General features: G+C 36.1%; 1 protein-coding gene across 6 annotated transcripts in view; it reads left to right on the top strand.

Moving 5' to 3' along the window:
* LOC139970463 (uncharacterized) overlaps nucleotides 1-20,574 on the top strand; it is a 168,319-nt gene that overhangs the window by 27,659 nt on the left and 120,086 nt on the right. For 3 of the 6 annotated variants that reach the window (XR_011794153.1, XM_071976198.1, XM_071976195.1), the window contains exons 1-2: nucleotides 4,815-4,994; nucleotides 16,554-16,816. Coding sequence is in view for 5 of the 6 variants with exons in the window: in XM_071976198.1 (XP_071832299.1) it covers nucleotides 16,607-16,816 (210 nt within the window). In the remaining variant the exon portion in view is untranslated. Of the gene's footprint in view, nucleotides 1-4,814; nucleotides 4,995-16,553; nucleotides 16,817-20,574 lie in introns of those variants that run through there. The other 3 variants (XM_071976197.1, XM_071976199.1, XM_071976196.1) reach the window with 3 other exon arrangements.

The following is a 20,574-nucleotide window of genomic DNA, read 5'->3' on the forward strand; positions in this document are numbered from 1 at the left end:
TACACCGCAGTAAACTCTTTGCATTCAATGTAGTTCCTTCAGTCTGTATTTCTTACAGATTATCTGTAACGTTTCAATTGAGGACTTGATATATGTTATTCAGTTTTTTCTATAATTAAAATTTTGGTAGAAGCCGATAAACTCTTTTTTTTAATTTTTAATTTTTTTTTAAGGGTATACCTGTGCGTTTTTTTTAATACAAGCCATACGGTATGCTTATTGGATATATATTGGATATATATCTGATAGACTAATTTCTTTTGTTACACGATGTTTGTTTCTTGCTGGTATCGCGACCAACGTATACAGATACTCCAGAACAACCGCGGAATAGTGAACAATTAATTAAGTTTATTAGATTTTATAAAAACCCAAATTGCCTAAGGGTTATGCACTGTTCTGCGGTATCGTATACGTAGCATGATAATATTCTGAACTCGGCTATTATGAATGCAATTTGTATCATATATGTGGACAGACTAAGTAATATGTATATACATCTATAAAGGTATATTGCGAAACTCTCTCCATAATATAAAAACATACGTTAATTCGGAGGGTTGCTCGCGGCTATTATTATTCCTCTCATTTTAGCTGGAACTTACAACTGCAGCTGCGATAGTTTCAACCGAGGTTTCCTGTACTAAATATAGATCAATGACGTATACGGTATACGGTACCTTTCCGTATGGTATATCTACTCTGCATATTCCAGGTTTGTTCGTATCAGATAACAACTATAAAACAAATCCTCCACCAGTGTTCTATACGTTTTTATTAGGCTAAGCCCTGTATAGGTATCCCCTCTAGTGACCACCACGAACAATGGTCAAGAATTGGCTGGAATTAGTTCTATAATAATATAGATAAAGCTACGCAAACAAGGAATATATATGAGTTTATTGATTGTGTGTTTTTCGTTCTCTCGGGTCCTATTCGCCTAATCTGATGGAGACGTTTCAAACTACAGTTAAATTGATTTTCAATATTGACATCTTTTGGTAATTCGGCCTTTGGAGTATATCTAATTACTTAGTCTAGAGTTTTATAATTGTACGGATGGCTTTAGGCGAGACGACCATTGTATATATATATATAGGAGTAACGTGTTAAACGGATAATACGTATGTTTCCCTGTAGCATGGTTTCTATGCATATATATACGCAATTGTTAATATACGGCTCTGTATATTTGAGACCCACGGTCACTTGCCATCACAATTATATAGTAAAGTTATTTTCTCTATATGTTATTCTGTATTGAGCTGTTTACTCTCACCTATAAAAGACAAGTCGCTTTTAGCTATGGCCTACTTAAAATGTGAACATTGAAGGGAGATAACACCCATTTGCTTGACAAAATTGCTAGAAGTTTTAGCATCGTTATAGGTCAAAAACACATCCTAGAAGCATTTTATTATCGAGTTACTGTAACGTTTTAATCTAGTTCGGAAAATGTCGTGTCCCACAAACTTAATGTAATGTTACTTTCATCACACTGGTATAGGTTTTCAATTGAACTGATGAAATGATTATAAACAGTTAAATGTGCCCAACGGGTGATGCATGCTGTCCATCCAAAGTCAGTGTCCTATTCATCATCATTGTAATATCGTTATCGTCGTTGGCATCATTATTGTTTCTTTTATTTGCAAAATATTTACGTTTATGCTTAATTTCATCCTTCCTTGTGCGCATGTTATGGATTTAAGCAAATAGGTCATGTTGGAATGGTACAAGTTGATTGTGACAAATACAAACACAAACTTCAGCTTTAAGTTGCTCAATTGAAAGCAGATTTAACACCAAATCGATGATAATGTCGGCGCGTCTTTCCAAGCATATTGTACTAAGGGTGACATCAGGCAGAAGTTAAGTGTTCATATGTCATAGGACAACCCCCCCCCCCCCAAAGGAAAAAAGTAAAATAAATAAATAAATAAAAGAAAATGAAGTAAAGAAAAAGAAGAAAAAACACATTAATACAACACCGTCATTATTCAATGTTTAATACCAGGAAAAGTGGTAGTCAGTTTGTTGTTAAAAAATCCGAGCTTAACAAGCGTCGAGTGTAGTTCCTTTAAAGTTACTCTTCATTCACGGAATAATGCAATCCAAGTTGACTATTATTATTATTATTATTGTACTTTTATCGGTGAAGCTGACTCCCGTGTGTAGGGGGTCTGGGGCGCGCCCCAATAGAAAAGGTAAAAGGTAAAAACACAAAGTTGTGCTGATAAGTTTTGATTTTTTTGTGAGGTTGAAAACGGGAGGGGGGGGGGGTGGGTGATGGAGGAGAGAACACCAGGCAGAGGTCAAGTTTGGTAATTTTCAAAAGCCATGCTCAACAAGCATGTGTTGAATTTACCTCAAATAGTATAGTTGCACTACTTCTAAATTGCATTGTAGTTACCGAATGGCTTACAACTTTAGCTGGTTGGCGTTGCTCATTTATATTGTACGACGGGTACAGGTTTGCCTGTGACACAATGGTCCGGGTTCGTTTCCTACCTTCGCTGATGATGAGTCCCAAAAGGACGAAACCGGTCGTGAAGTGGAATTTTTCTGGTGTGTATATTCAATATACTCCACCTTTAAATTGCCGCGATCGGGAAATCAACCTTTCGATCAGGTTTACTTCTCTTTTAACAAGTGCTATAAAAAGTGAAACCACAGAAGAAAAGTGTCCCGTTTTTTAGTTATCCTTTAAGTAGACATTTTACGCACTGGAGATAATTGCAGGACTTGAACAAGATTTACGGTTTACTTTTCGCGGTACTCATCGCTAAAGAAGAAACGAGAAAACAGAGACTGATGTTTACGTTCGAGAGATGAGACATAAGTCATTCTGCCATCGGTTACTGTAATGAAACAACGCCATTACTCCACTCCCCATAATCAAACTACGCATTACTCGCGCCTCATAATGGCTCAGGTTTATACGACTACCGCTATTTCAAAAATTACTTTGCCTGATGTGTTATTACGCCGGAGTATTACTTTACGAGTTGTCTCCCCAAAACCTAAGAGGGTCAGATGCAAGCGAATCTAACAACTTCCCAGCGTACCAAACCCAATATCTTATTCCCACCATTTACTGTAAGAATGTTTGTTACGAGGATCTGTGGAATTTAATGACTGACTTATATTAAAGTCAAAATAAAACAAAGCTGTTAGCAAACTGCGTATCCACTAAAATAGCATGAGTGTATGAGAATGTGTAAAAGTAAGAGTTATAAGTCGTGAGGAATTAGTATTCATGATGTATGGAAGTTAATGGAAATTCATTTATCGAAAAAAGAAAAAAAGAAAACAAAATTAACTCCTTGGTTGTTCCTTGCCAGATACATGATCATCAAGGAGGGACAAGTTGATGCTTCCCTTAAATTTCTAGTCCAAAATGCCCCATGAGCTATACGGTCTCTCAGGAATATTTTATGTTATACAGAGAGACATGCCGAGAGGCTCAATTTGACTTGTTGAGCCGCCAACCCGAACAGGGTAACCTAGGTTAAATACAGCTTGTCATCAGAATCCATGTCTTCTACTTGTATATGACACAATATCAGAGTCATTCGATCAGGGAGCTAAATGACAAAGTTCATAACTCTTTCTTGGGTTTATCCTTGATGAAAGGAATATTACTGCTCTGCTACTGCTGAAAGGGGGGGGGGGGGGATTGGATGAAATGTTTCGTGACGCCTCAAGAGTTGCAATATATGTCCTCTACCTCCATCTCAATGACATCAATCATTTAGTATCAGTTCCAGCCGGTACTTCAGCAACTAAAACTGTTATAAATTGCATACAAATAGTATGTTATGCATGGAGCAATAATGGAGACTCAGAAGGTATAAAATGATCTGACCGGGTGCGGAAAATATCGTTTCACATGGTGGGGGGGAGGGATGATCTGACCGTGGTGCGGAAAATATCGTTTCACATAAGGGGGGGGGAGGGGAGAGGTATGAGGGCAAACTCTCGATCTCAGTCAATATTTATTTTCATAGAACCCAGGGAAGTAAGCATTCGTGTGTGATATTGACCTTTCTCGCAGTGTTTACCATATAATTGTCTCATTACATTATATAAATGGAACACCTGTCTATCATCCTAATCAACTTAAGAGGGCTTCCCTTGTGGTGAATGCAAAACTGTTACAGGTATCACTCCCATTCACCCACAATATTTTGCTTTTAGTCTACTCGAATCTCGTTTTAAACATGTACCTCAACAGTTGATATATACCGTTATGCAATAGGGAAGCTTCCTACCCATGGAGCTGTCAAGGAAGCGCCTCCTTGATCAATCGGGTAGCAAGCAGTGTTTCACGCTGCGTCAGTGGATACTAGTTACCAAAAGGTTCACAAGTACGTTACTTGCTTACCAACCGTACGTAAACTAAATGGCCTATCTACCATTTTGCAGTAAAGCGTTCAACTTCGCCAGAGTTTATGCCATGGATTTTTTTTATTAAAGCAATCTATTGGTTTAGTAGCGACACGTTTCTTGGCAAAACCGATCGTTCTGCAATGAATACACTTTTTACCCTCCGATTGCGAGAGAAAGCTAAATCCTGTCTGCCAACAAACCGATGACAACAGAACCTTGTGTGGTTGTCCATACCATATTGCATTGCCTTCCAGGCATAGCCGTGTGGTCGAATGCCCTTCGTAACAGTTTTGTTCTCTCGTGGTCGACTTGTCCTGTGATTGGCAGATAGTTCTGTGTAAGGACAAATGAGAGCAGACGACAGTGCGGTTTCATCACAAGCCTGTACATAGCTGGCGCACAGTCTGCACTGTGTTGTACATACATGCCTGTAGTCGCAATTTAATCACAATTGTCGTTCAGTTCGCACGTACGGAGATTCACGTACTGTGCACGTTACTTTTGGGATAGTCTCGAGTTTACTTTCAAGTGTTTCTGGTTTTCATTCAAAGGATTTTTAATCGAAGTTTGGATTTGCGTAGTAGGTAAATTCGAATCAAAAGGTAAACAATGTTGCTTCGTTTACGTTTATTTGAGTCGTTTCTTATGTTCTAGAATGTTACCAACATTCTTGTTCCAAAACTTCGCGTTACTTCAACTTAGTTACAAATACAAGAGCGTGTGCTCAACTTTAGGGTCCAGGCTTTATGTACAGGCTAGAGTCCAGTACTCCGTAGGACGTCTTTAGGAATAAGTACTAAATAATTTAAAAGCTGATTCTACTTACTGATCTGCTGGTTGGTCTTTACAAAGTTAAGTGACCTTACGACTAACGTTAGATAGAGTTCGAAAAGTCCACCAAATAAACACATGGCCTACTCAAAATGGCTTGAGACATTAGGTTAACTTACTATACTATGGTTGCTCGTTAGATTCAACGTTAGGTCCCAACTCTTACTTGTTAATGTTAGACTTTGGCCCAGGTATAGTGAGCAATTTGTTTCCTTCGGAGGATTAACTCATATTAAAATCAAACATAAGATGAGCAGAAACACAGGTGCCCTCAACCTATACCACATAGAAAGAAAAGTCAAGAAGATCGCAGAGTCAAAGCAAAGTGTACTATTACTAGGCCAGCCTTAGTATTTCCCTAGCTACAGCCTAAAATGGTAGGACTATTGTTAGGCTAGTACATAATTGACAATGTTCGGTGACCGGATTTACCACAGTATTGATGCCCAAATTGGCCAGAATGTACATGTGATGTAGGCATAATGAACATTGGCAAATCCATTTCCTTGGCCAATTAGTAAAAGCTACTGTAATTTGGCAGTTTTACTTTAAGCTAATAGGTTTAAAAACTGCACTGAACATGCATGTATAGGCTAGGCCTAGAATGAGAATTCTCTAACACCATTGTTAAAATGTGCATTAAAAAAGGAAAGAAAATTAATCAACTTTTTAAATCTCTCATTGCTACAACCCATATCTGCTAACAATAATAAATTGCAATGCTCAGAATGTGTGCAGTTTTGAACTCAGAAAGGTAACCTTAACAGCTTAACTTTCAGTATTCTGTTTATGTGATTTGCTTGGGCTATTGTTGGTTGAGACTCACTGATGTAAAGGACTAAACCATTTACTACTTTTTTATATGCCATAGCACGTACCAAAATGTTCAGTAATCTCAAAACGTACATTTATTTTGCAACTTACAACCTTTTTGGTAAATAGTTTTAACATAAATCTAATTCATAATATAAAAAGTAAGCTTGATAATGTAACCCCAAACCACCCCCCACCCCTGCTACCACCATCACCTATTCAAAATGGGTAATTGTATCTTTGTTTCCACTTACAATAAACACATTTGGGAATGGGTTTAATTTGAAAGCCCAGGATACTATGACCTTCCAAAGTGATGAAATGGTCAAAATGTCTTGGAAAATTCCCACTGAGCAAAGCCTCATTGATAACAAAATAATGATAATGGAGGTAGAACATTTCAAAATGCAAACTCTGAAGGTTTCATTGAGAAACATTACTAGAAGGTAATACTTTTATTGAGACACCTTAAAGGTCTCTCTGCTTTGTATAACTGTGTACATGCTTTCACTTCACACTCACTGTAGCTGTATCAAACCAGTTATTTTAACATTTCAGTGATTAAGTTCAATAAGTCAATATAATTGGCTTATTACTTCTCGAGTAGTATAGTAACTTAACTGTTGACACAAGTTGGTATCAAACAATTGTAACTTTTACGTGCATGGTAGCATTTATATCCTTCTTAGAAGTTACTCTTTGAAAATGAAACCAAGGAGTATCCTTTGTGTACACATGATTTGAAGAAAAAAAAACATTAAGAAAGAACCCAAAATGGAAACTATACATGTAAAATTGTAGACACATTTAACTGATATTCTGATCCAAAGAATGTACTGGCTAATTGTTGCAAATGTATATATATATATTCTCTCACAGTGACAGAAATAAAAAAAAGAACATCAAAGCAATTCAGGAATGAATCATTTGAAGTGAACTGTATGATTCCAATCAAATATGAAGTTTATGCAATATAGCATGCACACATATGATCAAAGACCTAGAATGCATCATGCCTTTCACACTAGATTATGCAGAGTTGATTTGATGCCTTCTGCATTTCATAGACACGTTCAGTCAAGTGCAAGTAACAGAGATATAATATGCATTCATCCCTGCCGGAATGGCATACTAACTATTGTATAACTGAAGCATATTTAACTCACAGAGAAGTAGTGTACATTTGTACATAGCCATACATCAATTTACACAATTACATTTGACTTGAGCTATTAAAGTTAAAAGTGATTCTCATTGCCCCAAGGAGGATCTAGTTTGGAAACTCACCCCGGTTGGCCTTGATGTCTTCTTGTAGCATAAATTCAATATGGGAGAGTGGGATTATTTTGAAATGCTAGTCTTGTTGGTTTGCCTTTTTCTGTACCTACCCAGCTGGTTACAATTGCTTTGTCTAATATAGAGTGTGTGATTATTACTGAATTGTGTTCACTGTCATGAATTTTGCAATGCATGTGGCTATGTGAATCTGCCACTCAGGTGTATCTACTTTTGTTTTGCTGTGATCATAATGAAATATGTTCATGCACACACGCACACATGATATCACACTTAAGTTTAGCTAGAAGTGTATGTTAAATTATAAACAGAGGAATTTGAAGGAATATTTATGTGCTATCCAAATATTCATACATTATGATGACATTTGCAATAAGAAAATTTCTATCTCTTCTCAACTTATCCATTTAATTCAGATTGTCAAGCGTATGAACCCCATGTCCACTCATTTGTACACCTTTGTAAAATCTAGCTGCATGATTCACAAGTCTTCTCTATACATACTTAAGCTCTCTTATCTTCCAAGATAAAAACAAGAAAACAGGACGGTTGGTCTTCCAGAACTCCAGTGAAAATTATAATTCAGAGAAGATCCTGATTTCCTTTCTACCTCTCTGTTGTGAGATAAACCCATTTGCAAATGCTTCTCATTTGTCTCTGGTGCTCTAATAAGACAAGAGGGTGTCTGTTTTCTGTTCTACATATATGTATTTGATGTAATATGACTTGCCGTAGTAAAATGACGGCAGAGTTTACCTGCACTTTATGAGAAAACTGTCTCATGAAGTTTGCCGGGGGGCACTTCTAAGACATCAACTATACTCTGCGATCGCTGATGTATTTAAGAGATTGTAAAGTTGTCAGGAATGAAAAATGATGGTTACTTCGGAGTTGTTTAATGAAAGCATTGAGGGATTGAATTTTTCCTCGCTTATTGTAAAGAATGAAGGTCAACAAGACAGGGGAACAGTTAATAATGTTGCTATCACTATTAGTCATCGAACCAAATGCTTTCATCTCTCTATCAATTCTTGGTTTGTTCTTTCTATATATTGCAGTAAAATGATATTAATGATGTCACAAACTGATATTGTGGTTTACTTTGATAGTCCTTACTTGGCATTTTGACATAGTTCCTTTTTTTTGTTGGTGTGTCTGTCTCAAGTAATAGATGATCTCCACTATCAGAATCATTAATGAATGTGACAGGCATATATATCTAGGTGTTTTTAGTTGTCAGAAAATTGAACTGGAAAGGAAGAGATGTTCAATATCTGGTTACAACAAGAAGTGCTAGTGTTAACAGATTTAAATGAACATTTAGATTTTAGAAAACATCGTTGTTATTCTCACTTAGAGCTGGGAATGGTTTAGTGTTCAAATTTTATGTAGCAGTTGTGAAGGCTCTGTACTTTTTCATTTAAAATATTATGGTACTGTACCTACAAATGTATGCAAAAAGTCCTTGTACATCTTTGCACTTGTATACATGGCAATTTGCCCATTTTGCATAGCATGTATTGTTTGCTATGCAATACCGGATAAGTTACTGGTGATGGTATAATGTGAGCGTAGAGTTTGAATGATACAACTTCATTGCACTTTTAAAAGGTAAAATGCTGAAATTGAATGCATCTCGGAGTAATCCTTACTTACTGTCACCCGTCAGAGTATCTCATCTCAACTAGATTGTGATGGCAATTATGCAAAAAAAAGTTTTGTCATCTACTCTGATCTATGTGTATCGTTGATATAGGTCATCTTTTGTCTATTCCTAGGCAATACCTTTATGTATTAAGTATTGAAGGCCCATTGCAGTAACACACTGTAAGACTCAGCAACAAGGCTCATGGCAGTGACTCACTGTTGCATTGCCTTCAATGTGGTACAGTTCTACTGTTTGCAACCCTTCTTGAAATAGTAAAATACCCCTCTAGTTATATCCTGGCCCCCTACTTACCTTTGCTTGGCTCATGCATGTCTCAGCCAATAGTAACTACAGGAAGCTGACTCAGTTGACCTACAGTATATAACTTGAGCAAGATCATACCAAATAATCATGTACTTAAAAGTACAAATATGTGTTTATTTTGAAAATAATCTATGTCAAATTGTCAGTATTATTAATAATAGGCCTGCTGTATTGCAGTTGCTCTGTATTTTCAAAGAGGAAAAATAGCCCAATGGATGTAGGCCTGATCCTCTATTGTATCCATTCAAGACAAAGTTTGTTCAAATGCAAATTGTCCAACCATAAATTAAGTTTCGAAAATCGTGGCAAGTTGAATCTGAATGAATCTTAACGGTTGTAGAACGCTGTGAACTTGTAGATTTAATTGAAACACAGCTGCAGATCTTGAGAAAGACAGTTTCATGTTATTCCATGTTAGGCAAAAGGGCCACCTGTCACTGCTAACCTTATATAATATCGATAACTGGCATGTGTTAAGGACATTCTGCAATAGATAGGGAGTGGTCAGTACCCAGATTTTGTAATATGTACATTGTCAACATATAATTCTTCGCACAGCTGAAGCAGCATTAGCAATATTTGGTCAATACTTTCACCAAAACTAAAGAGTATTACTGTTAATCAGATAGAAGTTGTTCATGAAGGAATTCACCGTTCTAGAATTTATTGATCAAAGCAACAGCACATTTTGAAGTAGCTTTTTTTTTTGCATTCTAAACATTTTTGGCTGCGGTATTGGGCACAGAAAAAACTTCAAATTTTCTTTATTGTTTGGAAGAAAATTTACACAAATCAAAAAAGCTGTGTCAAAACAGAATTAAGTAGAGATAACATTGAGAGGAACTGTCAGGACAAAAACCCAACACAACAGCATAAACAAACATGAAACTTTGTTGTGTTATATAACCCATGATCAACCCAGTGGAAATTGACATTCCCAATTCTGCAATGTATAGGCAAAAACTACCAGAATTGATAATGGAATCCAGCTGATAGTCAAAAGTGGAATTATTTTCTATAATAACATTGAAGTCCTGATGCATTGAAAAATGATCACAGAAGGCAACTTATCACCCTGTGCCTTTCAACAGAAGTGATGGCATGCATGCATCTAGTTGATGGATTGGTTTAACCCACTGTCTTTTGTTGTTGAGTTTACCTGCTAGGTTTAAATGCAAAGTGATGCTGGTTGGCTATATCAATTGGCCATGAAGTTCAGGAACAGTTCACAAAGTTAAGCAGCTTCTGCTTCATGCATGCCTCATTGTTGTGGTTTGGTGTACTAGACCATTTTTGCCATCTCCTGTTGTTGATTTTGCTTGGCCAGCAGTTCCTCTGCCATTTCCAGTTATTGACTTATTCTGTTGTGCTGTGCAATCTTTATAAAAGGGATTAACAGAGTGCTACAAGATGCAGCTTCATGTATACAGCTGAGCAATGAGTTATTTTCATTGACTCATAGGATTAGACCACCCCCATAAGAAATTAAACAAAGTCATTTCCCAAATATTCCTCACATAGTAACTGACCTAAAACCAACAACTCCCAGAGACAAGTTGACCCATTCACCCCTTCATTTAGTTAGTAAATCAACAGATACAGGCCAAACCAGCAGTATGGTGTTCACAGAAAAAAACCACACAGGGTATTTTCTTTATTTGACAAACAACTTACATGGTTTACCTAGTGTACATGAATGTTTACATTTGGTCATTAAAGTGCAGTTAAACTTACAGGCAGTTGATCCTTGGTTAGTTGATAATGCAAAATGGTTAAGATGGTACAGATCAGCTGTTCTAAGTCTTCCCTACAAAGTGAAATTTGTCAAGTTCACAGAGCTTGGTTGGACAATGAATTGTTAAGTGTTATTTGTTAAATGTTATGGCAGAGGCCAAGAAATTCAGATGAGAGTTGTCTCAAAGTGCAGATGGTCTATTTCTGTAATTATCCATCTTGTTTTCTGTGTCTTTTTGTGTTATACATTAATTGAGACAGTTGAGTGATTAATGTGAAAAGTTGATACCCATTTGTCTTTGGTACAATATAGGCATATTGCATGTTAAACATGTGCCATCTCCACAAAATTGCAATGGTAGCTTGGGGGCATTGATCCTAACAGGCAGAGGGGTCAGTGGCCCCTCCAACAGATACATATGGAGGGGGGGGAGTATGATGCTGCCCCTCCCACTCCCACAACAATTGCTAGTGGATGCAAACACAAAACAATATGTTATAATTTGAAAAATCTGAGTAGTTTCAATAATTAGGCCGAATAGTCTCAATTATTTGAAGTTTTCAAATTATCTTAAGCAGTACATGTTATTATAATCCTGAAATATGAAACCCTCTAATAACAAAAAATAAAGAGTTTCAAACAACTTGTTCAAAAGTCATGCACACCGATGAAAGGTGCCTTGGTCATGGTTAACACTCTGGGTGAATTCTCACCAGATCTGGTGATTTCTGTTTGGGTCTGGCAATCTGGTCTGCTGTGGTGAATATACACTTCTTAACAAGTGCATATTGGCATGCATGGATAATACTGTAAGTTTGCCATCCCTTGATCAATGCCCCTGGTGGTATTGGATACTATACTATTTATGTACACATCAGAAAGACAGAAACCTGTGTCATCATACTGAGACACTTCAGTTGACACCATCGAGCATGTATCAGAGTGAAAGTTTTAGCACCTACCACCTTTCCTTCATCCTCTCTGTGCTCTCCTCTCACCCTTAACAGCTCTTAGAATGCTATAATGAAAAGCAATCAATCAAGCCTGATTAAAATGGAATTTTATGTAGTTTGAAATAAATTAGATGTCAAACACAATTCTGTTTGAGGTCAGTATCAAGTGATATTAACAAACAGTTGAACATTAAATGGTGAATAATCATCACACTGTCTGTGTTTATCCCTCCAGTGTTTACGACCTGCTGTTTAATACAAAGGCTTCATAGTTTTATTTCTAAAATAATCAAGGGTAGGTGGTATTTTAAAATTATAAACCAACCAAGGCAAGAACTTGGTAAGAATTTCTGTCATGACTCAGTTATAAAAAAGTGCAGCTACTCTTCAGTCACAGCATGCGTCTTATTCAGTCACATATGTCTCTGTTGAGCTATCGCATTCCAGGGTTGGTATATTGTATAGATTGGATGATATCCAACCAGGTCTTTTGTTCTAGATTGGTCCTGTGCTGCGTAGCTTTTAACTTTGTTGTGTGATATATAGGTATATTTATACATCGTTAAATATAAATCTTCGATTTGAATTTTTTTCAAATGCAAGCTCAACGACAACTATTAAGACTGATTTGTCAATGCTTTAGTTGCTGCCTGGTGCATGGTGTTGCTTAGACCATCACCAACAGTCTGAGAAGTTTGCGGTAAGTGAAGCATTTGCTGCACCAGTGATTAGATTAACACTACTCCAGCTTAGTGTGAACACCTGGCAATAGCTTCAGGTCTACACTCTCGTCTTCCGATATGTTTTAATCTGTTCGTTATAAAGTAATTGTTATCAAATGTGTAAGATTCCTTACATAAAAAGTGGTGCTATGTCTGTGCACTCAAGAACAGGAATTTCTTGAGCTTGCAAGAAGTCACATAATTGCCATATATATGACTTGCACTAGCTTTGAGATTCTGTCTACTCTTAGAAATATTTAATAGGTTTTGACAGTTCTTTGCTGGATCAGGCTGGATTGATTCAAAATGTGAATTGCAGAATCTATATCTGTGACATAGTGCTTGAATTCAGATTTGGGGTTTATATGCTAGGATATATTTAAACTGCTCTTGAAGCCAAGTCACAGTAATTAAATGCTTTTGTTCAACAATGCATTGTTTAGTGATACTGAACGATTTTGTTCCAATCTACATGTATAAGCATTCTTTGTCATAACGTTTTAGTCTTGACAAAGTTATGAACTACAGTATGACTGACATTATATACAGTAGAGATACTTTTCATAATTCACATTCAGTGTGTTAAGTTCCCTTTTCATGATTTGAATATATTCACTTCACAGTAGGCCATGTTTTTTAATTTCCAATTCATGAAGTTCAGGATGAATGGTGTTTGTATGTCTTGATTTTACATATCATGAAATAATCTTGTTGGATGTTCTTGCTGCTCAAATTGACACATTCCAAGATGAAAAGAAGATCAAATTACTGTGCTGGACGAGGACATACATACTGTACAGACAGACTAGAGTCTAGTTTTGAAAATCTTATTGAAAGAAAAGGAGAGAAAGATGGGAAAAGGTTACAAAGAAAAGAGAAGTGCAGTATCAGTCATTAACAATTTGAAGAGAGTAGCACCTGTTCAAAACAAACAACCTTTTACAGAAAGCCTCGCGTTAATACAGAAAGCCTTGCGTTAATCCTCTGTGTTGTGCTTCTGATACAATCAGTTATGGACAATTGGCAATCCTCCTCCTCCCCAGACTGACTCCTCTAAACTGGTCTGAGGGAGGTCATTGGGTATCTTCGTCTTTTTGTTGTTGATCTTCATTGGAACAAACATCTTTTGGTGGTTAACAAGATGCTTTGGTGTTTCTGATTACCTTTTCACACTCTGGAGCATTCCCAGATCTTTATTGCAGTTACAGGATAATCACCTGTGTCCACTGAAAAACAGGATTTGCTTGAAGCAATGTTATAGCCGAAGAATAAGTTGTGTTGGTTTGTGTGTTGTTGTGAGAGATTCTATTGAGACATCTGAACAATGACTCCTTTTGACTGATTGAAAGTCTCTGAGGCGGTTGAAGAACATTAGAAATAAAGAGCTGGAAGCGAGTCTGCAGTCACTTGCACCAACACAAAAAATGAGAAGATCATTACGTCCTGGGTTGTCAGCCTTCTTAGACAATTTAAATGTTTAAATCTCATATCTGTCTACGTGACAGCCAAAGGCAGATCTATTTTCTCAATATTACGTTTCTCATAGCAACCTTTATTATGAGTTATTCTTCAAAATGTTGCATCAAAAATTGTGACAAAGCACTTATAAGCACCATTAACTATTTCTTGTCATGGTATTTTACATTTTCCTTGTAGCAATATTGCTGAAATAATGTGTCAATTTTGAATTTCTTTTACATTATGTACTGTATGCCTCACAGAGTATGTATATGTTTGAATAAAGAAATACTGTTTCATATTGTACAAGTTAAATGACACTACTGCTGAGTCATTTGCACAGGATGTGCTGTTTGCATTTGAATGTACATTAGTCTGGTAATTTATGCCTGTGTAGCAAGATGTAAAGTCATATATTATTCTGACAATGTTGTTGTTAAAGCATAGTGTAGAAGCTTGAAGAGAGCTAGAGTGTAGACCTATTACAGTAGCATTAAAGCAATGTCAGTGTCAGTAAGATGTTGGACAATATTTCTGGGTTGCATTAACCATTGAGGTAGAACCTGATTTATATTTATCTGTTCATTTTTATAATAATAGAATATGTATTGTGACATTATTTCTATCTTTATACACTAGAGAATAGGCCAACATTTAGCAATTTGTTATACTTGATATATTATAGCATTTTCTTTCATACAAAGACTTACGGAGTAGTAAACACAGAATACTATGCAATTAAAAAGCATGTGTAATAGTTTGTTGTGGTAGTTACCCTATCTTGAAGTTACAACACACAAACTAACACTATATTTAGTGCCAGTCAAATGGAGACACTGACCCAATCAGAATAATTAAACCTTGGGCCAGAAATGCATTTCTCTCAAATAGAAATCCTTTCCTGTCTCTAGTGTTTCATTCTTCGCAAGACTGAATACTTCAACAAGAATTATAGTGACAACACAGGGCCATAAGATTTTTTTGTTGTTGAACTTTGAACGTTAAACTTTAAATGCTAGTTTCTTTGTTTAGTTCTTTATTTTAAGCTGCTTTTTGGCATTTGCATAACTTTTCAATATTCTGACCAAATCATGTATATGTTACAGACACTTGAATTCTCCCTCAATGCAACTGCGAATCATTTGACTGTTTCTAATGAGAGAGTTATAAATGATTTAGTCCTGTGAAGATTGTTTTGTGCCCAACAAATTTAATGTATTGTTTCTGACCGTTCCTTTGACATGATTTATTGGCCCTATAAACCATATTATTTTGTAAATGGAGCTATTGTTTGTTCAGCTTTGAGGAAAAATTGTTCAATGAAAAGAAAAATGACATCATATTTAACTTCAAGAAGATGGTAGACTTTGCTTAGAAGTCTGTTATGTTAAAGAAATCGTTATTAGTCAGTCTAAAAGAAAACCCCTTTAATACGACAAAATGTTGCTGTTTATCACTTCACTATCACGTCACACCCTGTGACTTAATATTAACTTATATTTAATGCTTCTGTTGTCTGAATAATGGCAGGTTATTTCATGCACGGGAAGTTTCCTGTTTAAACTGTCTCCTGTAAATCTCTTATATGTTGAAATTTATTTCTTCACTGTTTGCAATTAAAAACCTGGTTGCCAGGGGTATCTATTACATCTGTCTTCCAGCCCTGCTATGGGCAATTTGTATGTGCAGATAGAGTTTCCAATAAATTGTCCATTGGCAGCTTGCAGAGCAATACCATCAAGTTCAGGATAGCTCTCTTTAGGACCAAAAAGTGTGAAATGCTTTTAATACTTTTGAAGAGGCATGAAAGAAATGTGGATTTGCTGGAATCTTGTTGAAATTGATTTTCATATTTGTTGAGATAAGCAGCTATATTTTGTAGACACTGTTTAATTAAACTGAAGGTTCTGACTGTAGGAAGTTAAAACACAAAGTAGCTGTGCAACCCTGCAGTAGAACCTAGCATGGGTAGTAGCCTTTTCTTGAGTTTCTGGGCAACTTTCTTGATATTTTCAAGATGAAAACATGAATATCTGAATTATTTTCACAAAGAGAGAAAGGGCATGTAAAAAGCATGGTGGGTAATCATGGCCTTTGCTAAGGTTCTAGGCAACTTTCTTGAAAGTTTCAAGATGGAACAAAGAAAATCTTAAAAAATTCCCAAAGAGGGAAGGAGGGTGGATGGACAAGACAAGAGTGTTATAATGTCTGGAATTTGTCTTACCTGCCAAATATATTGAATGGCATTGCTGTATTGATTATGGTTATTTTATTTTTGTTTCTGTTTCTGTTTTTTTTTTTTTTTGGTACCTTTTAGTGTGCATGAAAGATTGCCATCTCGTACTGCTAACGGTTCCTTATATACTTTTTCATGTTCACAGTAGTTGAAGAAAGAAATGTTTTGGAATCACTGGTCTAAAGAACGTAAATAAATATGGATTATGCCGGTCAAAGGTCACAGCTTCCTCTGCCAGGACAGAAACTGGACGGAGATGGACCTGGAAGTGAAGAATTTAATTCTGGCAACAGGATTTCAGAGGTTGGAGTATGGTGTGAGAGATGCAACAATCGCCTGGTAGAATTGAAGAAGCAGGCCTTGAGGTTGATGATAATGCATCCCAGTTTGATGAAACTGGCAATGAAGGTAGGCTTACCAGTTCTTTACTATCACTCTCTTAGACTCTCAAGTTTAAATTTTTGATTGAAGGAACCGACTAGCATTAAAAAGGAAACTAAATGTGTGGATGTGTACTACAATCTCCCTAGTTAAAGAATTTTCCAACAGTTTGATTGATATCATCACAACTTGAGTTTTGAGGGGTTATTTCTGTAACAAGGTATTCTCAAGTAAGTTGTTGTGTTCTTTGAACCCAAAGGAGTAATTATCATTTTCCTCTGCAATTTGTTTTAAGGGAGATGTTATAGTTAGTAGAGAGTTTTAAGTGTCGCTCCCGAGAAATCAATCATTACACATGAATGTGCAGCGCATATATTCCATATATTTTATGTGTTGACTGGCATGACAGCTCGAGAAATTTAGAGCCCTTGCAAATAGTGCCCATTGTGCACATGTGTGAGGGATGTTATGATCAAAAATGCATTAAGATTTGATGGATGGGGCCTTGCCTTCAGAATGTTTCAATGAGCATGAGGGTGCAGCTAGATACTGGCATGACATCAATCATGCTACACCGCTTATCTTCTACTACTGGTCTGAAATTCTGATCGTGAGGGGGATAGACTTATAATCAACGTGAAGAACTGATGGCAACACATACTGTGTATGGATGTTAGATGATAAACTTGCATCACTTTCTGATTGACTTCAATACACTCCAGAGCAGTTGTTTAACCAAACCTGTCTCCATTGTAACTTGCACATAAACAATAACTTTTGTGTATATAATAACCTTGTAGACCATGCATTACAGTGTACACCCTTCCATCCCCTTGTAACCCATGCACTACACCTTCCCCCCCCCCCCCCAGCTCTCTATTTTCCTTCAAAGCTACAGTATCTAGCACTATTTTTCTTTTCAGCTGGCTATTGCAGTCTGACAAGTTAACTCTATTAGAAGAGATTATTATCAACTTGTGACAATCTCAAAATTATGTTCTTAAAACAATTTGAAATTGCTATTTCATTTTTCTAGCATTCAGATATAAGTTTTATTATTCACTTTGTTCCTCTCTTACATGCGTCCTATTCATATGCACTCCTTTACAACATTTATTTTGAGGTTTATTCAGGTCTCACATATGCATATATGCCATTTCATACAGGTTACTTGTAAATCAAACTTCTTCACTGTTTAAAGATAGCTAGACAGTACAATGAATATATCTTGCAATCATGTCATGTTTTGCTCATCAAAGGTTTAGATGGTAATGTCTAATGTAAAGCATAGTGAGGTTTGACAGTATCTATGTGATGGGTCTTATTAACATATAAAAAGTGACTCATTTATCCCCAAGTAACGTAAATTACATTCACACTTTGTAAATTGATTTAAAAAAAGAAAGAGTAAAAACATTAATAAAAATCAGTTAACCTTCTGATAATTATCCTTTTGATACAATGTGTGCATTTATTTTATTGTCTAAGACAGTAAGACTTTAATGACCACAAATCACTACTGTGGTGTACAGAGCTGAAATGTTCTGTGTACTGTATGAATACATTCTTTAGGTACTATACAATGTTTATACATTATTGATAAAGGAATAAATTACAGTCACCCAACCTACTTAACTTTCTTGTCTGGATGTCATCGTCATCTATTTCCCCACACACTGCCCCCAATTTACATAAACAATCTTCCACCAGTGTCTCTACATTTAAATATTTAACATTATTTGACAAAAGGTTCACTCTCAAATGTATACTGTACATGGAACTTAAAAAAGTGTTGTCATTTTACCTTCATTTCTTGTAAACATTTGTGTCATGCCTTTCAGAAACCTGATTATATTTGCGTGGTTTAGACAGTTTAATACGTTAAATAATTTGAGTGAAAAAACCTCTACATGCTAACCTGTCAGGAAATCACTTTACAAAGAGTGATGAACTATCTTATTGAATATGGTAAAGTGGAAATTGATTTTAAATATTCTATTTTTATCATTTATGAAATGAAATGTCTCTGTGATATGGAAAGATAGTTTTTTGTGTATCAAGAAGCAGATTGTAGACAAGTATTTCCTCGGTTAAGTCACTATGCACATCCTGCACTGTCATTAAACTGCAGGGTCTGTTTTCCCTTCCTTCAATTTTAGAATTCTCCCATCGACAAATCAAAAGACAAAAACAGGCGCAAAAGACAAAGCCCAAAAGTTCCAATTTCTTGACCTAAGTGTGGACCTACGTGTTATGTTCATACAAGAAAGTGACATGATCCAGGAAATGAAGGATATAAATATCGATGGTTCAGACATTGTCAAGCATTTAGAAAGCTGGATAATATGCAAATCTGAGAATATTATAATCCCAAAAATACCCATTGTTACCCGAAACTACATTACAGTGTCATTTCTATGTAGAAGCAAACCTATCCATCATATATGATTCCTTGCAGGAGGCAGAAGGCATCGATGTGATGGTGATGGCGTGCATGTGTCTATAGATGTGTTTGTGTGTATGTGACACTTGCTTGTAAATACTGTAACTGAAAATTTATGTTCATGGTGGATTAACATCATACAAGTTTACATGTGGATCTGTCTTATTTGAGTACAAGAAGCCTATTGTTTTCTGTGAAGTTCAATTGGTCATTTGGGATAAACAAAGGTCAAAGTCTGAAAACTTTGTAAACATGATCACTCAAAAAGTACATCTTTGTGGAACTTTATAAGTGGATGCAGATCCACCTTTGGTAAGTACAAGAACTCTATTGAAATTGGTGGATGTCAAAGGTCAAATGAGGTCAACAGGTATCAAAGTCTGAAAACCTTTCAAACATGAAAACTCCAAAATTAAAGCTGCAATTAATCTGTGAATTTTTCTATAGTATGATTTTTTTTGGGTGAACATGGTTATGACGTCATTCATGATATGATGCAAAATTACACTGTTTTACAAAGTTTGTTCATTTCAAACTCACGGCCGGGTCAGTGACGCTCATATCCCGGAACTGGAGTTTTTGGTGCCTAATGGAAGTCACAGCGAAGATGTTTGACGCTTGTTGATTGGGCAGTATGAAATTTGCAAACAAATAGTTATTCACGAACATCAGTTTTCACGAAACAATTTCAACTTGCATTTTCCTAATTTATATTTTTCGTGCCATGGAAAAATTCAACTGGCCCGGAGGAATAGCAATGCAGTAATTTAACTATCCAGACGCAAAAACCACTGGCCTCGGGCCAGCGGGATAGCGGTTACGTCAAGCCCTGAGTACATAAACATGTATGCATGGTATGCTTCCAATGCACAGGTCTCTTAAAAGTTCCTCAAATTGTTTCTTTGCCAAGGGAAGTTAAGTCTATATAGCAGCATCTTCTCAAATGAAATTTAAAGTCACATTCTTAAAACAATTGCGAATTTTTTTACAAGTGTTTGTAACCATTCCTGGATCTTCCTTAACAAAGACCAAAAGTCACAATGAAAAAGAAAGAAAACAACAGTAAAGCCAACAAAAAAGTGAAGAAAACTGAATACAGTTCTAGTCAAACTTGTTGAAAACATGAATTTCTTTTTTTAATTTTGTGTCAGTTTTTCATACTGTACACATTGCACTTTGGTTCTGAGAGTAATCATTTATGTACAGTAGCACAAAGTCTTGAGATAAGTTACTTATTCACTTTCTTTTATCGGTCTAAATTATTCTGTGCTCTGTCATAGTCCATGACTCATTGTCATTTTACTTTATATCGGTGGAGAAAAGGAATTTAATAAATTAATAA

The sequence above is a fragment of the Apostichopus japonicus genome, chromosome 8, assembly GCF_037975245.1.
Source record: "Apostichopus japonicus isolate 1M-3 chromosome 8, ASM3797524v1, whole genome shotgun sequence".
In the NCBI taxonomy this organism is placed as follows: Eukaryota; Metazoa; Echinodermata; class Holothuroidea; order Aspidochirotida; family Stichopodidae; genus Apostichopus; species Apostichopus japonicus.